At 44.0% G+C, this 18014-nt stretch overlaps 1 protein-coding gene across 1 annotated transcript in view; it reads right to left on the bottom strand.

The window, feature by feature from the left end:
* HUWE1 (HECT, UBA and WWE domain containing 1, E3 ubiquitin protein ligase) overlaps nt 1–18014 on the bottom strand; it is a gene marked incomplete at its 3' end in the record, with an annotated part of 111679 nt that overhangs the window by 72682 nt on the left and 20983 nt on the right. The window contains exons 3-6 of the mRNA XM_027877255.1: nt 10138–10204; nt 8173–8271; nt 7196–7402; nt 4645–4797 (exon numbers count right to left, since the gene is read on the bottom strand). Coding sequence (XP_027733056.1) covers nt 4645–4797; nt 7196–7402; nt 8173–8271; nt 10138–10182 — 504 coding nt within the window. The remainder of the gene's footprint in view (nt 1–4644; nt 4798–7195; nt 7403–8172; nt 8272–10137; nt 10205–18014) is intronic.

Genomic DNA, 18014 nt, shown 5'->3' with positions numbered 1-18014 from the left:
CTGATTACTACAATGACTCATCACAATTCCAGAGGGCTAATGATGAAATCAGCTGCCACCCACCTCTTGACAGAGAGGTAATAGTATGAGGGTACAGAATCAGACAGCTATCTCTGTATTTTTTTTTTTTTGGGGGGGGGGGGGGGGGGGAGGATACTGGACATGGTCAATGTGACAATTTGTTTGAACTGACAATGCCTCTTTTTTTTACGAGGATTGTGCTTTTTGTTTCTCTCCCTGCAGTGGGGGAGAGATTGGAAAACAAAAAGATTTTTAATAACTTAATAAATAAATAAATAAATAAATAATTTTTTAAGATGAAAGCGGGGATACATAGGTACATAAAACTAAGGGACTACCCACTGGGGAAAAGCTAAACCAATCACTGCATATAAATATAATGGCATATGCCTGAGTCTTGAGAATAATAAAATGAATGTTTTCAGAGAAACCTGGCAAATTATACAGAGTGAAGTGAGCAAAATGTGGAGAATTAATTCATAAAGTAACAAACATCATAAAGAAAAACAACTTTGAAAAACTTCACATTGACTAATGAAATTGTAAACCATGGCTCCAGAGGCCTGATGATGAACCATGCTACACACACACACACACACACACACACACACAGTCACACACAGACACACAGATCCAAGATGCAAATTAACATACATTTTCAGGCCCAGGCAACAGAGGAATTTGGTTTGTTTGATTCTACATATGTTTTAACTGTTTTCTTTTTTTCTTGAATGGGGGGGTGGGGAGGGGAGAGGGAGAAGGACAGGGGTTGGGTAGCAAATTAAAGAGACACCAAAGCAATTCTTTCTCTTTTTTTTTTAAAGACAAAGAAGAGAACAAAAGGTCAAAAAATAAAATCATAGACAAGTGGGACAGCTTTGAAACTTAAAGTTGAATTTATCACATATATATTTAAAAGGAGGCTATACATAACAGAGATTCATAATTTCATGTATAAAGCACTGCAAGAAAGGTAGAAGAACCAAGAGAAAGCATTTTCATGACAAATCTAGAGAGAAGGTGATTGACAGTGTCTGAGGCTCCAGAGAGGGCGAGAAAGATGAAGATTGAGAAAAGGCCTCAAATGGATTTAGCAACGAAGAAGTTACTGGTAACTTTGGAAAGCAAAGTTGCAGCTGAACGATAAGGTCAGGTTAAGAAAAGAGTAAAAGAGGAGGAAATGAAGGCCCTAAGTGGAGACAACTTTCTCAACAGGTTTCACCACGAAAGGGAGGAGAGATAGAGGCCAGTAACTAGTGGAAACAGAACAAGTGAGATGTTCCTAAACTCTGGGAGAGTGAGGATGACCAAGAATGCTGTGCCTGTAGAGGGGTGGGCCTTATTCAAGACAAGGATGAAGGCAGAGCTAGCAGGTAAGATGTCTGAGAGATGTGAGATGAAAGGGAAGAGTGAAAAGAAAAGGAAGCTCTCTGCAAATGACCTCAATCTGTTTGATTAAAGATTGAGGAGGGGCAGCAACCCACAAAGAATGTTGTGGGACGTTTGAAGAGTAAAAGAGACATGAACAACAGCTGTAGCTGGGCGGGAGAATGAATCAAATTAGGCAGGTGCCCAATGATTGCCCACTTAAGATTATGGAATAGTAATCTGCAGTGCACTCAGGCAGGATGAATTTATGATCTCCTCTGGCTTCATTCAGCAGCACATTAATAGCAGCCAAGGAAGCTGATGGTAGAAGTCCAAGGTTGGGATTTGGCAAGGATCAAGGATAGATAGGACAAGGGGGCAAGGGACTCACATGTAAAAGATGGTGATTCACCAATGAGTTCAGATAAGAAAGGGAACAGAGTGTAACCAATGGGGGTGGGGGGGAGATAACTTTGGAAAGAAGTGAAAGAAGAGAGAGAGGCCTTGAAGATCACAGTGAAGAGAGAGAAGAGAACAAGATGAGGAGTTCTAAAGAGGAGAGAAAGAAGGAATGATCAATGGAATGATTATGATCATATAAAGAAATTTCAGAGTTGATTACCATAGCAGTGCCAGACTTGTGGGTGGTAGGCAAAATCAAGGGTCTGACTATCTCTGTGCGGAGCTGAGAGCAAGGGCAGAGGAATAAGTGATGGGGATTCATTGAGGAAGGAAGGTCAAGATCTTGAGGAATTCGATAGGTAATCAATCACCAAGCCATTTCTTAAGCAGCTACTAGGGGCCAAGTGCTGGGCTAAGCACTGTGTACATTAAAAAAAAAAAAAGTGAGAGTCTTAGCCCTCAAAGAGCTTACACTCGGGGTAGCTAGGTGGCGCAGTGGATAGAGCACTGGCTCTGGAGTCAGGAGGACCTGAGTTCAAATCCTGCCTTAGACACATGTCACTTAATAGTTGTGTGACCCTGGGCAAGTCACTTAACTCCAATTGCCTCGCAAGAAAAAAAAGAAAAGAAACTGGACAAATCCTACAGAAAAAATGAACACAAAAAATAAAAGAAACATAACTCAAACCTAATGACACAACTAAGAAATATTAGAGCAAAGTCAAAATACAGCAGAATTGGAAGAATGTATAAAACGTTTATGATCAAAAACAACTGACCTGGAAAACAGAATATATAAAAAAAATTAATAAAAGAGCTCACACTCTAAGACTCAATGCTGGAGGCTCTGGGAGAAGACAGGTACACTTAAAACTCACTAACCTGGTCTAAAGCCTTCTGGAACATAACCAGGAAAAGGGAGAAGCTCACTAAATGATTCATTCCCTTTGACCCAGTGATCCCACTGTTATATATACACAACCCAAGGAGAACCAAGGTAGAAAGAAAGCCTATGCATCCATGCCAAACGGCTCAGAGACACAAAGTAGGTGCTAAAAATCGGCGAATTGGTCAATCAATTGGGGTTTAATGGAACATTACTGCATGAATGAGAGATACATGAAATGATGATTACGAGGAACCCTGAGAAACAGGGGAAGGTCAGGTGTGAACTATAGTAATGTGAAGTATGTGGAGCCAGGCAGAAAAAGAAACAGAGGAAACCTCGAACAAGTAATGGTCAACCTTGATCCCAAAACAGAGGCAAAGACACACACACATCCTGACTTTTGGGAGAGCTTGGGAAAGCAGAGGAACCAGAGTTCTACCCACTATCTGTCAAGTGAAGCTGCTGTGCCAGCTGCCTGAACCCAACTCTTTTCTCCTTTTTCTTTATTAGGGGTAACAGATAATGGAAATGTTGTTCAGCTGTTTCAGTCTTGCCCAACTCTTTGTTCCCCATTGGCGGTCTTCTTGGCAAAGATACTGGAGCAATTTGCTATTTCCTTCACCAGCTCGTTTTACAGATGAGGAAACTGAGGCGATTTGCTTAAGTCAGTGTAAAAGGCAAAAGGCAGCAATAATGCTGAAAACCCCACACATCTTATAAAGACACAAGAAAGCTCAGAAACAATAACTTGGTCACCCCCCTCCTTTCCCATTTGCAGGGTATTAGTTCTACCCAGAAACATAGAAACATACACTGTGCAAACACTACATAGAACTGAAGCTCCAATAAGGGAGTAGTGACTAGCTGCCCCTCATAGCCTCTGGGCCTTGTTCCTAGAATGCAAATGGAGCTTCCCAAGAGCTCAATGAATTCACCAAGTTTTCCACCCCAGCTTGAGGACAAGGTTTGCCCTGTGAGTGGGCAGAACCAGCAGGGGAACTGGGCAATAGTGCAGAACAGGCTCCATGCTGCTCCCTTCTCATAGACATCCCCATCTTTCTGAAGGCCACCGTCCAGGCGGGCACAGAACTTCAGGAGAAGCTTCCTTTTGTTGGCCAATGTTCAAGACTAACAAGTCACCATGCCTGGTTCATGCCTGGTGATAGGAGCCTAACACAGGTTAAGACATCTGATCAAGCTTTAAACCATCAAGAGATCCTGGCCAATCTTACCAACAGTGCAACAACCTTCTCCAGCAATCCACTGGGAACTCCCAATCTTTCTCTCCAGTATCTGATGGACTTCAGCAAATGTAGCACACGGTGCTCAGTGGCCTGGAGAACATTCTAAATCTCTATGCTCCATTTCCATTGGTTTCCAAAACCAATTTAGAGTCATTTGAAATTGCTAAGGACACATCCACAAAAGGGAAGAATCCATCTAAGGTAAAATTCTTGACACAAGAGAGGGAGGACAAAGAGCAAATGAAGAGAATAGACAGTAAGTTCTTGCTGACCCATCGGAGAGATGCCTAGACCAAGTTCTTCCCTGGAACAAAAAAGGCTGCAATCCTAGGTCCAAGCTGCACAGACCGAGTCAAGCAATTTAGAGACTGTCCGTTCTTTGTCACTACTCAACCAAAATATCTCTGCCAATCCAACTACCAATTCCTCACAGTATCTCAAGCAGTGTGAAGGGCAAGAATGCTGGTAATCTAGAACCAGTGATCTGGTGAAAAACTTCCCATGCCTGTTTTAGGGTTCAGAAACACTCCAAATCTACCTTGTCCTCACATCTGGTCCTCATTGGAGCAATACACAAACAGAATGTCTGGGGCAGGCACTCAGGGCACCCACACACTCGATTAGCAGACAGGCATTGGGAAGTTTCTGGAGCCAGCAGGTGCTAGGGCCTCCCCTCCTCTCCCACCATCTTGCCCACCATTATCTACTAATAAGACTGACCTCTGCCAAGTGCTGCAGGCGGGACAGCAGTGGAGTCCTCTTGTCAGAACCCAGGCGGGTAATATAGTTGGATCTCTTGCTGAAGACATATAGGAGATTCAGCACTGCAAGGACCACTTGCATATCAGAGGAGGCCAGCAATGTAGTCAGATGCTACAAGGACAGAAAGGGTTGGTTATAAGAAAAAGCTAATTTTCTGTGGTAAAGCTTAGAAGCTCCAACAAGACGGGAATCAGTTTTTGCCAATGACCAAAGTAGTCCAACTCTATGGAGCTTAGAATTTATTCTAGCAAACCAGAAGCCAAGTCCTTATTTCCTTTAGAAGGGGCCACGGACACACACCCCAAGCCAGGCCAAGAATTTTGTATTCAAATGGCTTCACATGCACAGGGCTTTCCTCTCATCTATGATAACTGCTCACATAGATGAGCTGAGTAAAACAGGTTCTAACATCTTAACAAAGAGGAAAAGATGAAGGCTCAGAGAAACAAAAGGAGTTGATCCCAAAGCTGGACACAGCTGAGCGCAGACATCCAACCAGCCCAGACTTCCCCTGGGGCCATCGTGGCAGCCGCCTCCAGGATCACACATTAGTCTGGCCCTTGAGGCCCCAGGAAGTGGCAGAGTCCTTCCAACAGGGAGCACAAGTTTCTAGAACAGTTGGTGCTGGAAGGACTAAATGAAGCACAACAAACCATAAACAGGCCAATACTCCTGCTGCCTGTTTTCCCCAGCTTGGCCTTCCAGATTGCCCTGTTTTGTGGGGCTAGTTGAAGGCCCAGGCCATGCGGAACCCATACTGAAGTTTCAAAAAGAGGCAGGAGATACTCCAGACCCTGTGCGACTTGGTTGCTCCGTATGTCTGTCCAACTCTGTCACGAGGGCAGCAGTTCTAGTGGGCAGGCTAGATTAAAAACCAAAGGGCACCAGTACATGCAGGCACTCAGCCTACATTTATTACTTTACAAAAAGAAATGTTTTGTTAAATAGTGGCTTTCTCGGATTGAAGAGGGGAGAAAGGGGAACATGTAGGAGATAGACAACAGGAAAAATGTATTTAAAAACCCCAAAGTTCCCAGGATGGTTCCTTTTCAACTGCTCAGAGTGGTGGCCTCTATCTTTGCTAACACTACCTCACTCACTCTTGTGCAATACCCCCGGTTTTCTCTTCGTGGAATTTGCCTGTCTCATGTCCAGCACCTTCTGATCTGCTGATAGAATTGACTGCACTATCAGATGCGGAACAGGCAAGCGTAATCTTTCTAAAGTTTCCCGGATTTGGCAGCATCAGCTCTGGGCCTTGACACTGCCCACTGCTGTGTGGCCCTGGAATGAACCACTCCACTGCTTGGGGCCTCAGTGTAAAATACGGAGACTGGACTAAATGCGCTCTAACACAACTTGCAGGTGTAATTCTACACTTGTATCTTCTTCAGATTTAGCAATCAGGAAACATCGGCACTTCCCCAAGGACACATCTGGCCTAGAGCAGGGCTACAGTAGAGGCCAATGCTCGCCTGGAAGTGGCTGCCATTCGCTACTGCTCACATTCATGTTTCTCCTACCCCAATCTCTTAAGACCTGTCTGTTGCTCCTTCGTTTTCATTGTTTTCCTTCAAAGATTTGGCAAGATCACTGCCAAGCTCAAACTCAGTTCTAAAGGGGAAGAACGACAGAACAAACTGTCCGTTCCCAAGGACCACCCAGGCCTCACTTAAGAAGTGCTCTGGAAACACAAAAGTGTCTAAGGGGCAGACGGGTGAGAAGGGTGAGCCACCGGCAGGCACAAAGAAGACTATGCTCTTAACATGCAGAGAAAAGTAAAGAGTTTCCTAAAAGTATGTCCAGGAAGGCTGGGAAAGCACCTTTTGGCACTTTGGGTTTTTTTTGTTTGGTTTTTTAAATACCCAGGACAAAAAAAGAGCACCAACTCCAGCCAGGGATATTTCCAGATGCACCAGCCCTTTCATACCATGGGCTAAGAGACCGTAACAAATCTGCCCCCCAAAGCCCAAATTAGTGATCACCACTTATATAACCTCACTGAAGCAACAAGGTGCCCTGAGGGCAGAGACAGAAGGAGGCATATGCCCTAACCACTACTGCCACCGCCACCTGTAGTCCAACGGCCAGCAAAGGGAAGGTGAGTCCAAGAGCCCTCATTAGAATTTAACTTCTCCTCCAAAAGCAATCAACATTTAGGGAAGTTAACCCTTTTCTGCAACCCCAGGTCACTGAAGACCAGGAAAGAAAGCAAACACCAACATCCATAGTGGAAAATGACACAAAAGACAATGTTGATTTTGCCCCTGCACCCTAAGAACTAGAAGGGTTTTTCATTAGGTCTGTAGTTGAAAGTACCCACATGTGGAAACTGGGAGCCCTTGGGAGAATAGGGCCTGTCTTGTTTTTGGAATTGTACCTCAAGTGTTTGGCTCAGTGCCTAGCACATAGTAGGTGCTCAAGAAATGCTTTTCCATTTGTCCATTCAAACACGAGGGGACAGAATCAAGGCCAGGTCGCTGAGGGGTGGCTCACTTCTCCCACGTACCTCTATGGAGCTGTACAGATGCCGAGAAAAGCTGTACTCAATGAGCAGGGCAGTAAAGTTCAAGACTGCCAAGAGCAGTAATTTCAGATGCTCTTTGTCAGGCCCGTCACACATCAGCATCCAAGCCATGTTTTCCACAGTCTGTCCAGCATCAGCCAGAATCCCATCGAAGCGATCCAACAGGTCCACCCAATGGTACAGCTCACACTGGAAAAGCAAGAGGGAAGGAAAAGGGCATAGACAAGCACGTACAAACTGTGGTCCCTGAACCCTGGCAGAGGTCTCTTGCCCAAAGCACCTGGACAGCCAGCCCGCCTGTGCTCATCCCCATCACTCTCCTGCTCCTGTCAGAGCCCAAGGATGCCCCAGGATGCCTTCGTGGGCCTAGCCTAATACTGGAACCTGGTACCCCAAGTTACTTTTTTTTTGACCAATGTCATCTCAGTGGGAAACATGGAATACTTGAGTGTCTATCCCTACCAAAGTGAAAGCCTCTGCTTGCTTCAATTTCAGAGGAGAAATGTCTATCTTTCTTAACTAGGATTCATCTACCTGGAGCAAACAGCAAGATTCCTGAGTGAACTTGGGGTAATAGAGCAAAAAGCCTTTGACTGCGCGCAAGTATCATCAATGTTTCTCGCTAGCATCACCGTCTAGTCTAGTTTTTATCACCCAAAATGTACTTGGAAAACGAGAACAACTGAGCATTGGAAGCTCAGAACCAAGCAAGTTTTCGTCGTCAACAATGGGCACAATTTCACCCGCCATCTCTTTCTTGGTGGTTCATAAATCCAACTACTATGGATCAAAGGGCATGTTGTACGGAGGGTAGAAAGGCGCTCCCTAAACTACGGTTGCTTTTCATTTCCAAGGATGAGACTGGCCATGGTTGGTCTTGAGGGGGGCCGAGGCACATCATATAACCCCCAGGAAGTCTCCCTTGTATGGAAGATTACAGTCCATGCCAGCCTACCCACCTTTCCAATATTCCAGGTTTTGATCTGCTGAAGTTCCAAGAGGAGTTGCTCATCATTACAACCCTTAAGTTTGTCTATTAGAGCCCGGCAGTCTGCAGGCTAGAAGAAAAGACAAGGACTCTCATTAATGGAGATACCGGAGACCTCGTCGTCTATTTTTCAAGTAATTCCATTCCCCTCCCCACCTGCAGCAACATCAACCTGAGGTTCAATCAGATCTATAACCAGGCAATGTATGTAAGTGGGATCACATAATAAATTAAGAGGCCCAAAATGCCCCTCCCCTTTTTTGAGAAGGGAAAGGAGGGAAGATGCGGAGTTTTGCACTCAGATTGGGGGGTCCCTGCCTACAAGTTCCTACCCAGAGTGGTCTCCTTCTCCCTCTTGGGCCTCCGGCACCATGGAAGCAGGCATTGCTCCGAATAATGGGCTGGACAGGAAAGGTGATTATCAGAGCTGAATTTGCCATAATTTAAAGGCCATTCCTATAAGCACCCCAAGTCTAGAAAGGGCTTCATGATAACAGGAGATGGCTCCAAGAAGCAAAAAGGAAAGCAACTCAGGCCACAGCACACAGAGCCCCACTCTGCTGTCCCATGACCATTTCCAATTTCCTTCTTCAAACCCACTGTTACGTGGGAGACATAATCATATGAGTAGGTTTCGAATCTTAGTTTGACCGTTTTCTTCCCTGTGTGACTGTGGACAATGACAATGGGTCAGTTTCCTCAGATGTAAACTAAGACAGTCCCTTCTGGATCTAAAGCCATGCCTCTCCTCTTTTTTGCCACTCTTCATATTTTTCCATTTTTTTCTCCCAAATTCCCTCACGCTGAGTCCTGGCATCCCTGGCACACAGAGTAGACTTTATCAGTCCCTCTTTCATGGGATTCTTTCCCACATCAAAGTCATTAGGAGAAGCAGCTGTGGAAAGGTCAGAAGACTTGAGGTCTCATACCTCATCCTGCCTTCTGAGGGGCTTAAGTTACATCCTCCATAAAGTAGTAGGGTACTGGCAGGAATGGTACTAGAGGTCATCCCAGCACCAAAAGTGCCAGGATTTTCTTCCAGACAGTTCATGTTAGCCAAGCAAGAGCACTATTTCTTTTGCCAAACCCAAAGCCCCAAAGCCAACCTGGTGGCTCTCGTGCCTCATTAGCCCCACGCCTCTGTGGCGGATGACAGAGCAACTTCCTAAGAGAGGCTCTTTCCCTTCAATAGCCTCTATTCTTCTAGAATGATCCTACTGCAAAACTGGGCATTAGGCTCCATTTCTTCTTGCTGTCCATTCCCAAGGACCACCTAGGCCTCGCTTGAGAAGTGCTCTGGAAACACAAAAGTGTCTAAGGGCAGAGGGGTGAGAAGGGTGAGCCACTCCTACACCACCCAAGACTTCTTCCATGTTCAAAGGCTGCCTGTCCTGGTACCATTATTTCTGATTGAGGGATCTTGGGCTAGATAGCTTTCTGACCAGCCAGTAACAATCATTTTATCTGGCATCTGGGGCTGCCACTAAATTCCCCGGGACATTCTCATAATTAAACATTGCAATTCAAGTTTGGCCAACAGCTAACTCCATCTTAAAATCACATGGCAGGTTCAACGAACTAGGAGTGTGTACAACTGGACCCGGGTTACCAAAATAAGCTGAAAAAGAGACATTCGAATAGTACGGTGGGTCAGAGGTTAAGCTACACTTTGTCTGACCATGGAGGTCAGGAGAGCATAGCTCACTATTTCAGGCCCACCGATGGGGGGAAGAGAAGAGACATAGCTCCCATAGTGTATGGGACCTAAGTGGGAGGCCATTCTGAGTGAGGTCTCATATCTGAGGACCGTCCTCATGAAGGCAAGGAAACTCAGGAATAGAAAGTGAGCCCAACATCTCAGGCAGGGCACTGGGGGTCACTCAGGGAAAGGGCCACAACCTTCCTCAGATAAAAGACCCTCCCTTCAAATACTCACAGCCTCAGTAGGCGTCTTCTTCAGTTTAGTCCTATCCACCTTCATTTTGGAAATTTTCTGTGTGTCCCTAAAAGAAAATCATAAAGTTAGTAAAATTAAAATTGCCAAGCCCTGCAGATACCAATTCTGGTCTATACGTTATGCGGTCAAACATAAGGAGCCTTCAAATCCATAGGCTAACTCTGTGCTGGCTGAGGCAATGGTGACCATGCAGAAGGAACGGGCAATTATGGGTAGGGAGTCACTAGCCTCCAACTGGCAGCAAATTTATTCAAACATTCTGAAAATGGAGCCATCACTTGCTGATTTACACAATGACATAACCACACAGGCAAATGTCACTCTGGTTAGCAACTTTCTAGAAAACTGTTCCATTTTAGAGCTGATAAATGAGACAAAACTGGCATGGATGAACTTGGAGAGAGGGGTCCCAGTATCACATCTAAGCTGCTTCCCGGCCTGTCCAAACCCTCTCCCTGACCGTGAAAACAAGTGTTCCAAAACACAAAGTGCCACCAATGGCAACATTCTACAAACTCAATCAAGTAGCTCCAAAGGAAAAAGACTTATCATCCCTCCTCCTCAGCCCACTCAAGAGTCCCAGAGTGAAAAGTAACTGCGGCAACCATTCTCTCTATCCGGTCACTTAGGAGAGACCACTCACACATCATTCAAATGGAAAAGAAGGAACAACTTGGTCCCTCTTTCCATTAGTAACGGGAACCAACCAGCAGTTCTTTTACAACATCCCAGCAACTAGAAACACTGAGGTCTGGAAAGAACCAGGTTCAACTTTTCCAGATTAAAGCCCACAGTCTGTGAAAGGTGGTGACAGAGGACGTGGTCTTAGCACCTTGGAAGCGAGCAGCCAAGGCTCTGACCTCCAATGAGTGGGAACACGCCTCACATGAGACTGCCCACCATTCTGCAACCCCAGTAACATATAATAAGCAAAGGCCATCATAAAGTCACAAAATCTGCCTTGCACAGGATTCCAAGGCCACAAGAACTGATCAGTGAGTGACCACATAGCAAAACCTCTGGCACAACAGTCCCAATGTGCTCAAGGTGATGTACCAGATATTCAGGACATCCTGGGAGTGATGGAGAATAACTCTTCACTTCCTGTTAAAAATCCAAAGTGTTAGGGGCAGTTGGGGGCTCTTAAATGTGGGTCACTGAGATATGATTCCCAATTAGCTGTACTGACCCCAAAAAGAATGAGAAGGGCTCAGTCTACTGTGTCATCTGTCAATAGAATGGCAAATAGTGGAAGGTCAGTCCTAGCAGTCTAGAAGGGTCATCAACAACTTGGTGCTGAAATGAAAAAGACAATACAGGAAAATGGGGTGGGTGGATGTTCAGCCAAATATCTCCACTTCATTTGGTTGCTCTAGTTTCATCATTCAGAGTAGAAGCTTTAAACCATCTTGCTGACAGACTCAAACTAGGGTTTGAAAGACTTTCAGGTATATTTCAGCTAGGGGGCACTGCAGTGGAGAAGAGAGCTGGGCCTAGCTACCTGAGTTCAAATCCAGCCTCAGACACTCCCTAGCTGTGTGACCCTGGGCAAGTCACTTCAGCCTGTTGGCCTCAGTTCCTGAATCTGGAAAATGAAATGGCAAACCACTCCAGTATCTCTGCCAAGAAAATCCCCAATGGGGTCACAAAGAGTTGGACAAGACTGAAACAACTGAACAACAACAGCAGCTACGCTTTCTCCCATTTCTATAACGCTTTCCTCTACAAGCCAAACTAAGAAGGTACAGATGCAGCCCCCACGACCCACTGGAGATGTCTTCAAAGTCGGCCTGGGTTCTCAAAGAACCAGGTAGTGCAAATGGGGTAATGTCCAGGAGGAATGAAGCTGCTCCACTGAAAAAAGAGCAGGCTACGCTCAGGGCCAGGGGATCGGGTCAGGTTAACCAGCACTGATGAAGTGCCTGCTGTGTTCGAGGCACTGTGCTCAGTGCTGAGGATACAAAGACAAGCCAAAACGTTTCCTGTCCTCAAGGAGTTCACGGTCGAATTAATAGACAGGGAGAAGAGTCAAGGTTTTAATAAGCTGGGAGCACTCAAGTTTAAACCTCTTTAAAGATTGCCCAAGGAGAAAATGTGGAGAGTCTCATGGCTGGAAGCAGACATGGACAGAGTAGAAGCCAAGTAATCATTAGCTCCAAGGGTTCCAAGTAGATAAAAAGCACATTTCAATAGCACAGCCTGTATTACAGTCACTTACTAGTCTCCCATAACTGTGTGTAAATCAAACATCTGTGACTGTCTGGCCCAGAGAGATTCTCCGACTGGGCTCCCCAGGGAGGCCATTGATAAAACCAAAGTCTACACAACGACACCAACATATATCGAGCAGCATCCTTGGTGACAGCGAAGAATTGGGAACAAAGTCAATGCCCATCACCTGGGGAAGAGCTGAACAAATTGGGGTATGTGTTGTCATGGAATATTACTGTGCTGTAAGAAATGTGGGTGAGGAATGTAGAGAAGTGTGAGGAGACTTATATGAACTAACGCGGAAGCCAGAAAACAATGTATACAATGACTACAACAACTTCAATGGAAAGAAGCGTGCGCACATACACAGAAAACACCCCAAAGTGAATGGTGCATTCGACAAAATGGCTCCAAAGAAGAGAACGAGAAGACGCCCCAGCCCATGCCAGATTTGGTATGCTCCTAAGTGTGGGGCTGCAGATATCTTCAGACTTAGTGATGTGACCAGTTACGTTGGTTTTTTTTTCCTGTTTGCCTTTAAAAAACATACTATTTGTTATATGGGATGGCTAGCAGAGGGAGGGACAACAATGCAGTAACCTCATTTGAAAGTATGCCATAGCAGCCCCCAAACCCTGTATTTAAATGTATTTAAATGTTTTTAATATTTAACACAAATCTATTTTCTCTTTCCCCCATTCCAGCGGAGAAAAAAACAAATTCACAGCAATAAATATTCACAGTCAAAGCCAAACAAATTCCTTCAATGGCTCTATACAAAAATATATGTCAGAAGTGAATGATATACTTCATCATCGTTCCTATGGAATGATAGATGGTCACTGCATTGATCATAGTTCTTCCAATTTTCCATTTGTAAACACAATGATGGAAATGGGAGATTCGTGTAAAAACCAACTCCTCCCTACCACCCTACCCAAATTAAGCTGCTTTTTCCTAACATAATTCTTGGGTGCTGGGTTCCACCTTGGCCTATATGCTGAAATTCCCAAGAAAAAGAAACAAATATCTTAAAATAACATGTGACATACTTGGAAACTACAACTGCTAACTAATTCAGCGTTGGTTCAATATTAGGAAAACTATAAACCTGACAGACCATACAAATAGTGAGGACATCAAAAGAAAATCCTATTATTTTATCAGTAGATGCAGCAAAGACTTTGACACAACACAATTCCCATTTCTCTTTTCAAAAATACTATAAAACATAGTAAGTGCAACGTAAGACTCCATTCCAGTCAGAATGTTTTGACCTTTAGCTCATTTTGTACATAGTATTTAATAAATGTGTAAATGACTGAACCCCCGGGAATGTGGACAGACAAAATGAAGGTCAAACCAGGTAAGTTTCCTGGACCACCAGGTAGATCTCTTACCCTGATAAATTGATCTCAGGAAAAGTGGGGGTGGGGGGAGCCAGTGGCAACTGACTGCTAGTTCCCCAATTATTTAGGACTGTCTGTTTCAAGAGTCTTTCGGAGTTGTATTTAGACAGTTCTTCTGCGTATGGATGTCCTGGTAAGTGGACTCCAAAGTACATTACACAACTCTATAGTTTTCTAGAATGCAATTTCTTCCTGCTGGGATTTCTGTGGATGTATTTCCTATTCTGTAACTTTGCTGAACTAATTTCCCCCATTAATTTTAGTTGGCTTTAATTATATCATTTTCAAAGTGTTTCGTCTTCTTGTTGCCTTAGCTCATTCCCTTAATCTCGTTTTCTTGTCTTATTGCTGAATCTAGCACTTCATGCACTAACCCAAACAACAGTCATTAGAGTGGACACTCTTACTGTACTCTAATCTCAGGGGAAAGGGCTCGAAATTACACCAACTATACATAATATTCTGGATGTTGGTTTTAGATACACTATTTAACATATTAAGTAAATATGCACTTACTATGTTTTATGGTATTTTTAAAAAGAGAAATGGGAGTTGTATTGTGTCAAAGCCTTTACTGCATCTACTGATAAAACAGTAGGATTTTCTTTGATGTCCTCACTATTTATATGGTCTGTCAGGTTTATAGTTTTACTAATATTGAACCAACTCTGAACTTTTGGTATAAATCCAACCTGCATGGAGGAGTTCCTGAGATCACTTTTTCTCATATGTGCCTCATTTCCAAAATATATAAAGAACCGATTCAAATCTGCAGTAAGACGAGCCATTCCCTAACTGATAAAGGATATGATCTAAGCAGGTCACAAAAGAAGAAATCCAAGGTGCCAACAAATACATGAAAAGTGCCCCAAATTATTAATAATTAGAAAACTCATGAAAATATTCAAGTAACTCTAAGGCTCCACCTCAAAACCATCAAAAGGGTAAAGGTGACAAAAATGGGAAATGCCAACCGTTGGAAGGGTTGCAGGAAAACAGGCATAGAAATGTACTGGTGGTGGAGCTATGCTCCCAAATGTCAGTAAATCGTGCATTCCCTGGGACCCAGTGATAACACTATCTTAGGCCCAGACCCCAAAGACACCAAAGCAATAGGAAAAGGGCCCCTATATATGAAAGTATTTAGAGTGGCTCTTTCTGTGGTAGCAAGGACACTAAGGGGTACTCATCAATTGGAGGATGGCTGAACAAAGCATGGTACGTAACAGATGCCCCCAAACATCCTGAAAGCACAATCCTTCTTCCCAGGCCCTAAATGGTTATCAAAGTAAGGCAGAATCGTAAAGACAAATGATACTGAAAGACTTAAGAACTCTGATCGATGCAATGCCCAATTCTGGTTCCAGAAGACCAACGATGAGATATACTACCCACCTCCTGACAGAGAGGTGATGGATTCAAGTATGGGAATAGGCATTTGTTTTGCTTGCACATTTGTTAATAGGGTTCTGTTTTTGTTTTCTTTCAATGAAGGGTAGGAATGTTAAGAAAATAAAGTTAAACTGTGCAATGATTAATTTTGATAGACTTAGCTTCTCAGCAATACAACAGTCTAAGACAATTCCAAAAGACTCATGATGCTGTCCACATCCAGAGAAAGAACTATGGAGTCTGAATGTAGATCGAAGCATACAATTTTCTCTTTTTCCCCCCCCTTCTTTCTCATGGATTTTCCCCTTTTGTTCTGATTCTCCTTTCACAACATGACTAATGTGGAAATGTTTGATACGACTATACATGCAGAGCCTATATCTGATTGCTTGCCAACTTGGGGATGGGGTGGGGGAAAAAAATTTGGAACTCAAAATCTTATAAAAGTGAATGCTGAGGGGCGGAGCCAAGATGGCAGAGTAAAAGCACTGAGTTGCTTGAGCTCTCCCCCCAAACCCCTCCAAATACCTACAAAAAAATGGCTCTAAACAAATTCTAAAGCAGCAGAACCCACAAAAAGACAAAGTGAAACAAATTTCCAGCCCAAGACAACCTGGATGGCTGATAGGAAAGGTATATCGCGCGGGGCTGGGAGAACAAAGGAGTGCGGTATGGGCTCGCAGGCGGCGGCGAACCTGGAGCAGGACTCACAGGCAGCTGTGGCAGTTTCCAGAACTCTCAACCCACGAATGCCAAAGACAACTTAGGTCAGCAGGAAGTCTGTTTCTGCAGTGAGAGAGAAGAACGGGGTTGCCGCCCCATTCCCCAAGCTCGGCCCTGGGGTGGCGGCTGCTTCCTGAGCTTCTAGCCCACAGACTGAGGGAGAATCAAGTGGCTGATCAGAGGGGGATTGCAGGGATCTCTGCTGGTGCAGGATTCTCTTGCTTTGCCCACGCTTGGCTCTAGGTCACAGTTCTGGGTGGCGGTCCTAGAGCAAGGAGGAGCACTGGTATGGTGGAGCTTGTAATGGCCATAGAGAAGAAATCCTCCTCACAGTTCCAATACAGAAAAGAGTGCTTGTGGTCACTCAAAGACCAGAGCACAGGCCAGGAAAGGAGTAAACATCTGGCCCTTGATCGTACCACCTTGGAAGAACTGAAAACTTACAGGTCCCTAGAAGTATCTCCGAAAACAGCTGCACAAAACCCCTGAAGCTTGGGACAGTACATTCTCCACATTGGAAGCAGACCCCTACCTTAACAAAGAGTTTATAACTCAAGTAATTGGCTGAGTTCATGAACAAACAGTGCAAAAAGAGTCAGACTATATTATCTTACTTTGGTGCCAAAGAAGATCAAAACACACAAGCAGAAGAAGACAACGAAGCCAAAGCTCCTACATCCAAAGCCTCCAAGAAAAATATGAATTGGCCCTAGGCCATGGAAGAGCTCAAAAAGGATTTTGAGAAGCAAGTAAGAGAAGTAGAGGAAAAACTGAGAGTGATGCTAAAGGAGACCCCCCCCCCCAAAAAAAACCTAAAAAAAAAAAACCTAAAAAATAGCCTAAACCAAATGGCAAAAGAGGTCCAAAAAGCCAATGAGGAGAAGAATGCCCTAAAAAGCAAAATTGGCCAAATGGAAAAGAAGTCCAAAAGCTTACTGAAAAAAACACTTCCTTAAAAATTAGAATGGAGCAATTGGAAGCTAGTAACTATATGAGAAATCAAGGCACTGGAACACTAATCCAAAGGAATGAAAAAATAGAAGAGAATGTGAACTATCTCATTGGAAAAACAACTGACCTGGAAAATAGATCCAGGAGAGAGAACCTAAAAATTATTGGACTATCTGAAAGCCATGATCAAAAAAAGAGCCTAGACATCATCTTTCAAGAAATTATCAAGGAAAACTGCCCTGATATTTTAGAACCAGAGGGCAAGATAGAAATTGAAAGAATCTACCGATTACCTCCTGAAAGAGATCCCCAAAGGAAAACTCCTAGGAATATTGTAGCCAAATTCCAGAATTCCCAGGTCAAGGAGAAAATACTGCAGGCAGCCAGAAAGAAACAATTCAAGTATTGTGGAAACACAATCAGGATAACACAAGATTTAGCAGCTTCTACATTAAGAGAGTGGAGGACATGGAGTATGATATTCTGGAGGGCAAAGGAGATGGGACTACAACCAAGAATCACCTACCCAGCAAAACTGAATATAATCCTTCAGGGGAAAAAATGCTCATTCAATGAAATAGGGGACTTTCAAGCATTCCTGAGGAAAAGACCAGAGCTGAATAGAAAATTTGACTTTCAAATACAAGACTCAAGTGAAACATGGAAGAGGTAAACAGGAAAGAGAAATCATAAGAGACTTATTAAGGCTGAACTGTTCACATTCCTGCAGGGAAAGATGATATTTGTAACTCATGAGTCCTTTGTCAGTATTAGGGTAGTGGGAGGGAAAAAAATTATATGTATGTATAGATAGATAGATAGATGAAGGGCACAGGGTGAGTTGAAGATGAAGGGGTGATATCTGGAAAATAAAATTAAGGGGTGAGAAAGGATTATACTGGGAGAAGGAGAAAGGGAGAAGTAGAATGGGATAAATTATCTCACATGAAACAGACAAGAAAAGGCTTTTACAGTGGAGGGGAAATAGGGGAAGGTGAGAGGGAATGAGTGAATCTTACTCTCATAGGATTTGGCTTAAGGAGGGAATAACATACACAGTAGGGTATGGAAATCTATCTTACCCTATAGGAAAATAAGGGGGGAAGGGGACAAGAGAGCAGGGGGATGATAGAGGGGAGGGCAGATTGGGGAAGGGGATAATCAGAAGCA

The sequence above is a fragment of the Vombatus ursinus genome, unplaced genomic scaffold (assembly GCF_900497805.2).
Source record: "Vombatus ursinus unplaced genomic scaffold, bare-nosed wombat genome assembly UNPS02004241.1, whole genome shotgun sequence".
NCBI classification, from domain to species: domain Eukaryota; kingdom Metazoa; phylum Chordata; class Mammalia; order Diprotodontia; family Vombatidae; genus Vombatus; species Vombatus ursinus.
This window is presented reverse-complemented; position numbering and strand designations above follow the sequence as displayed.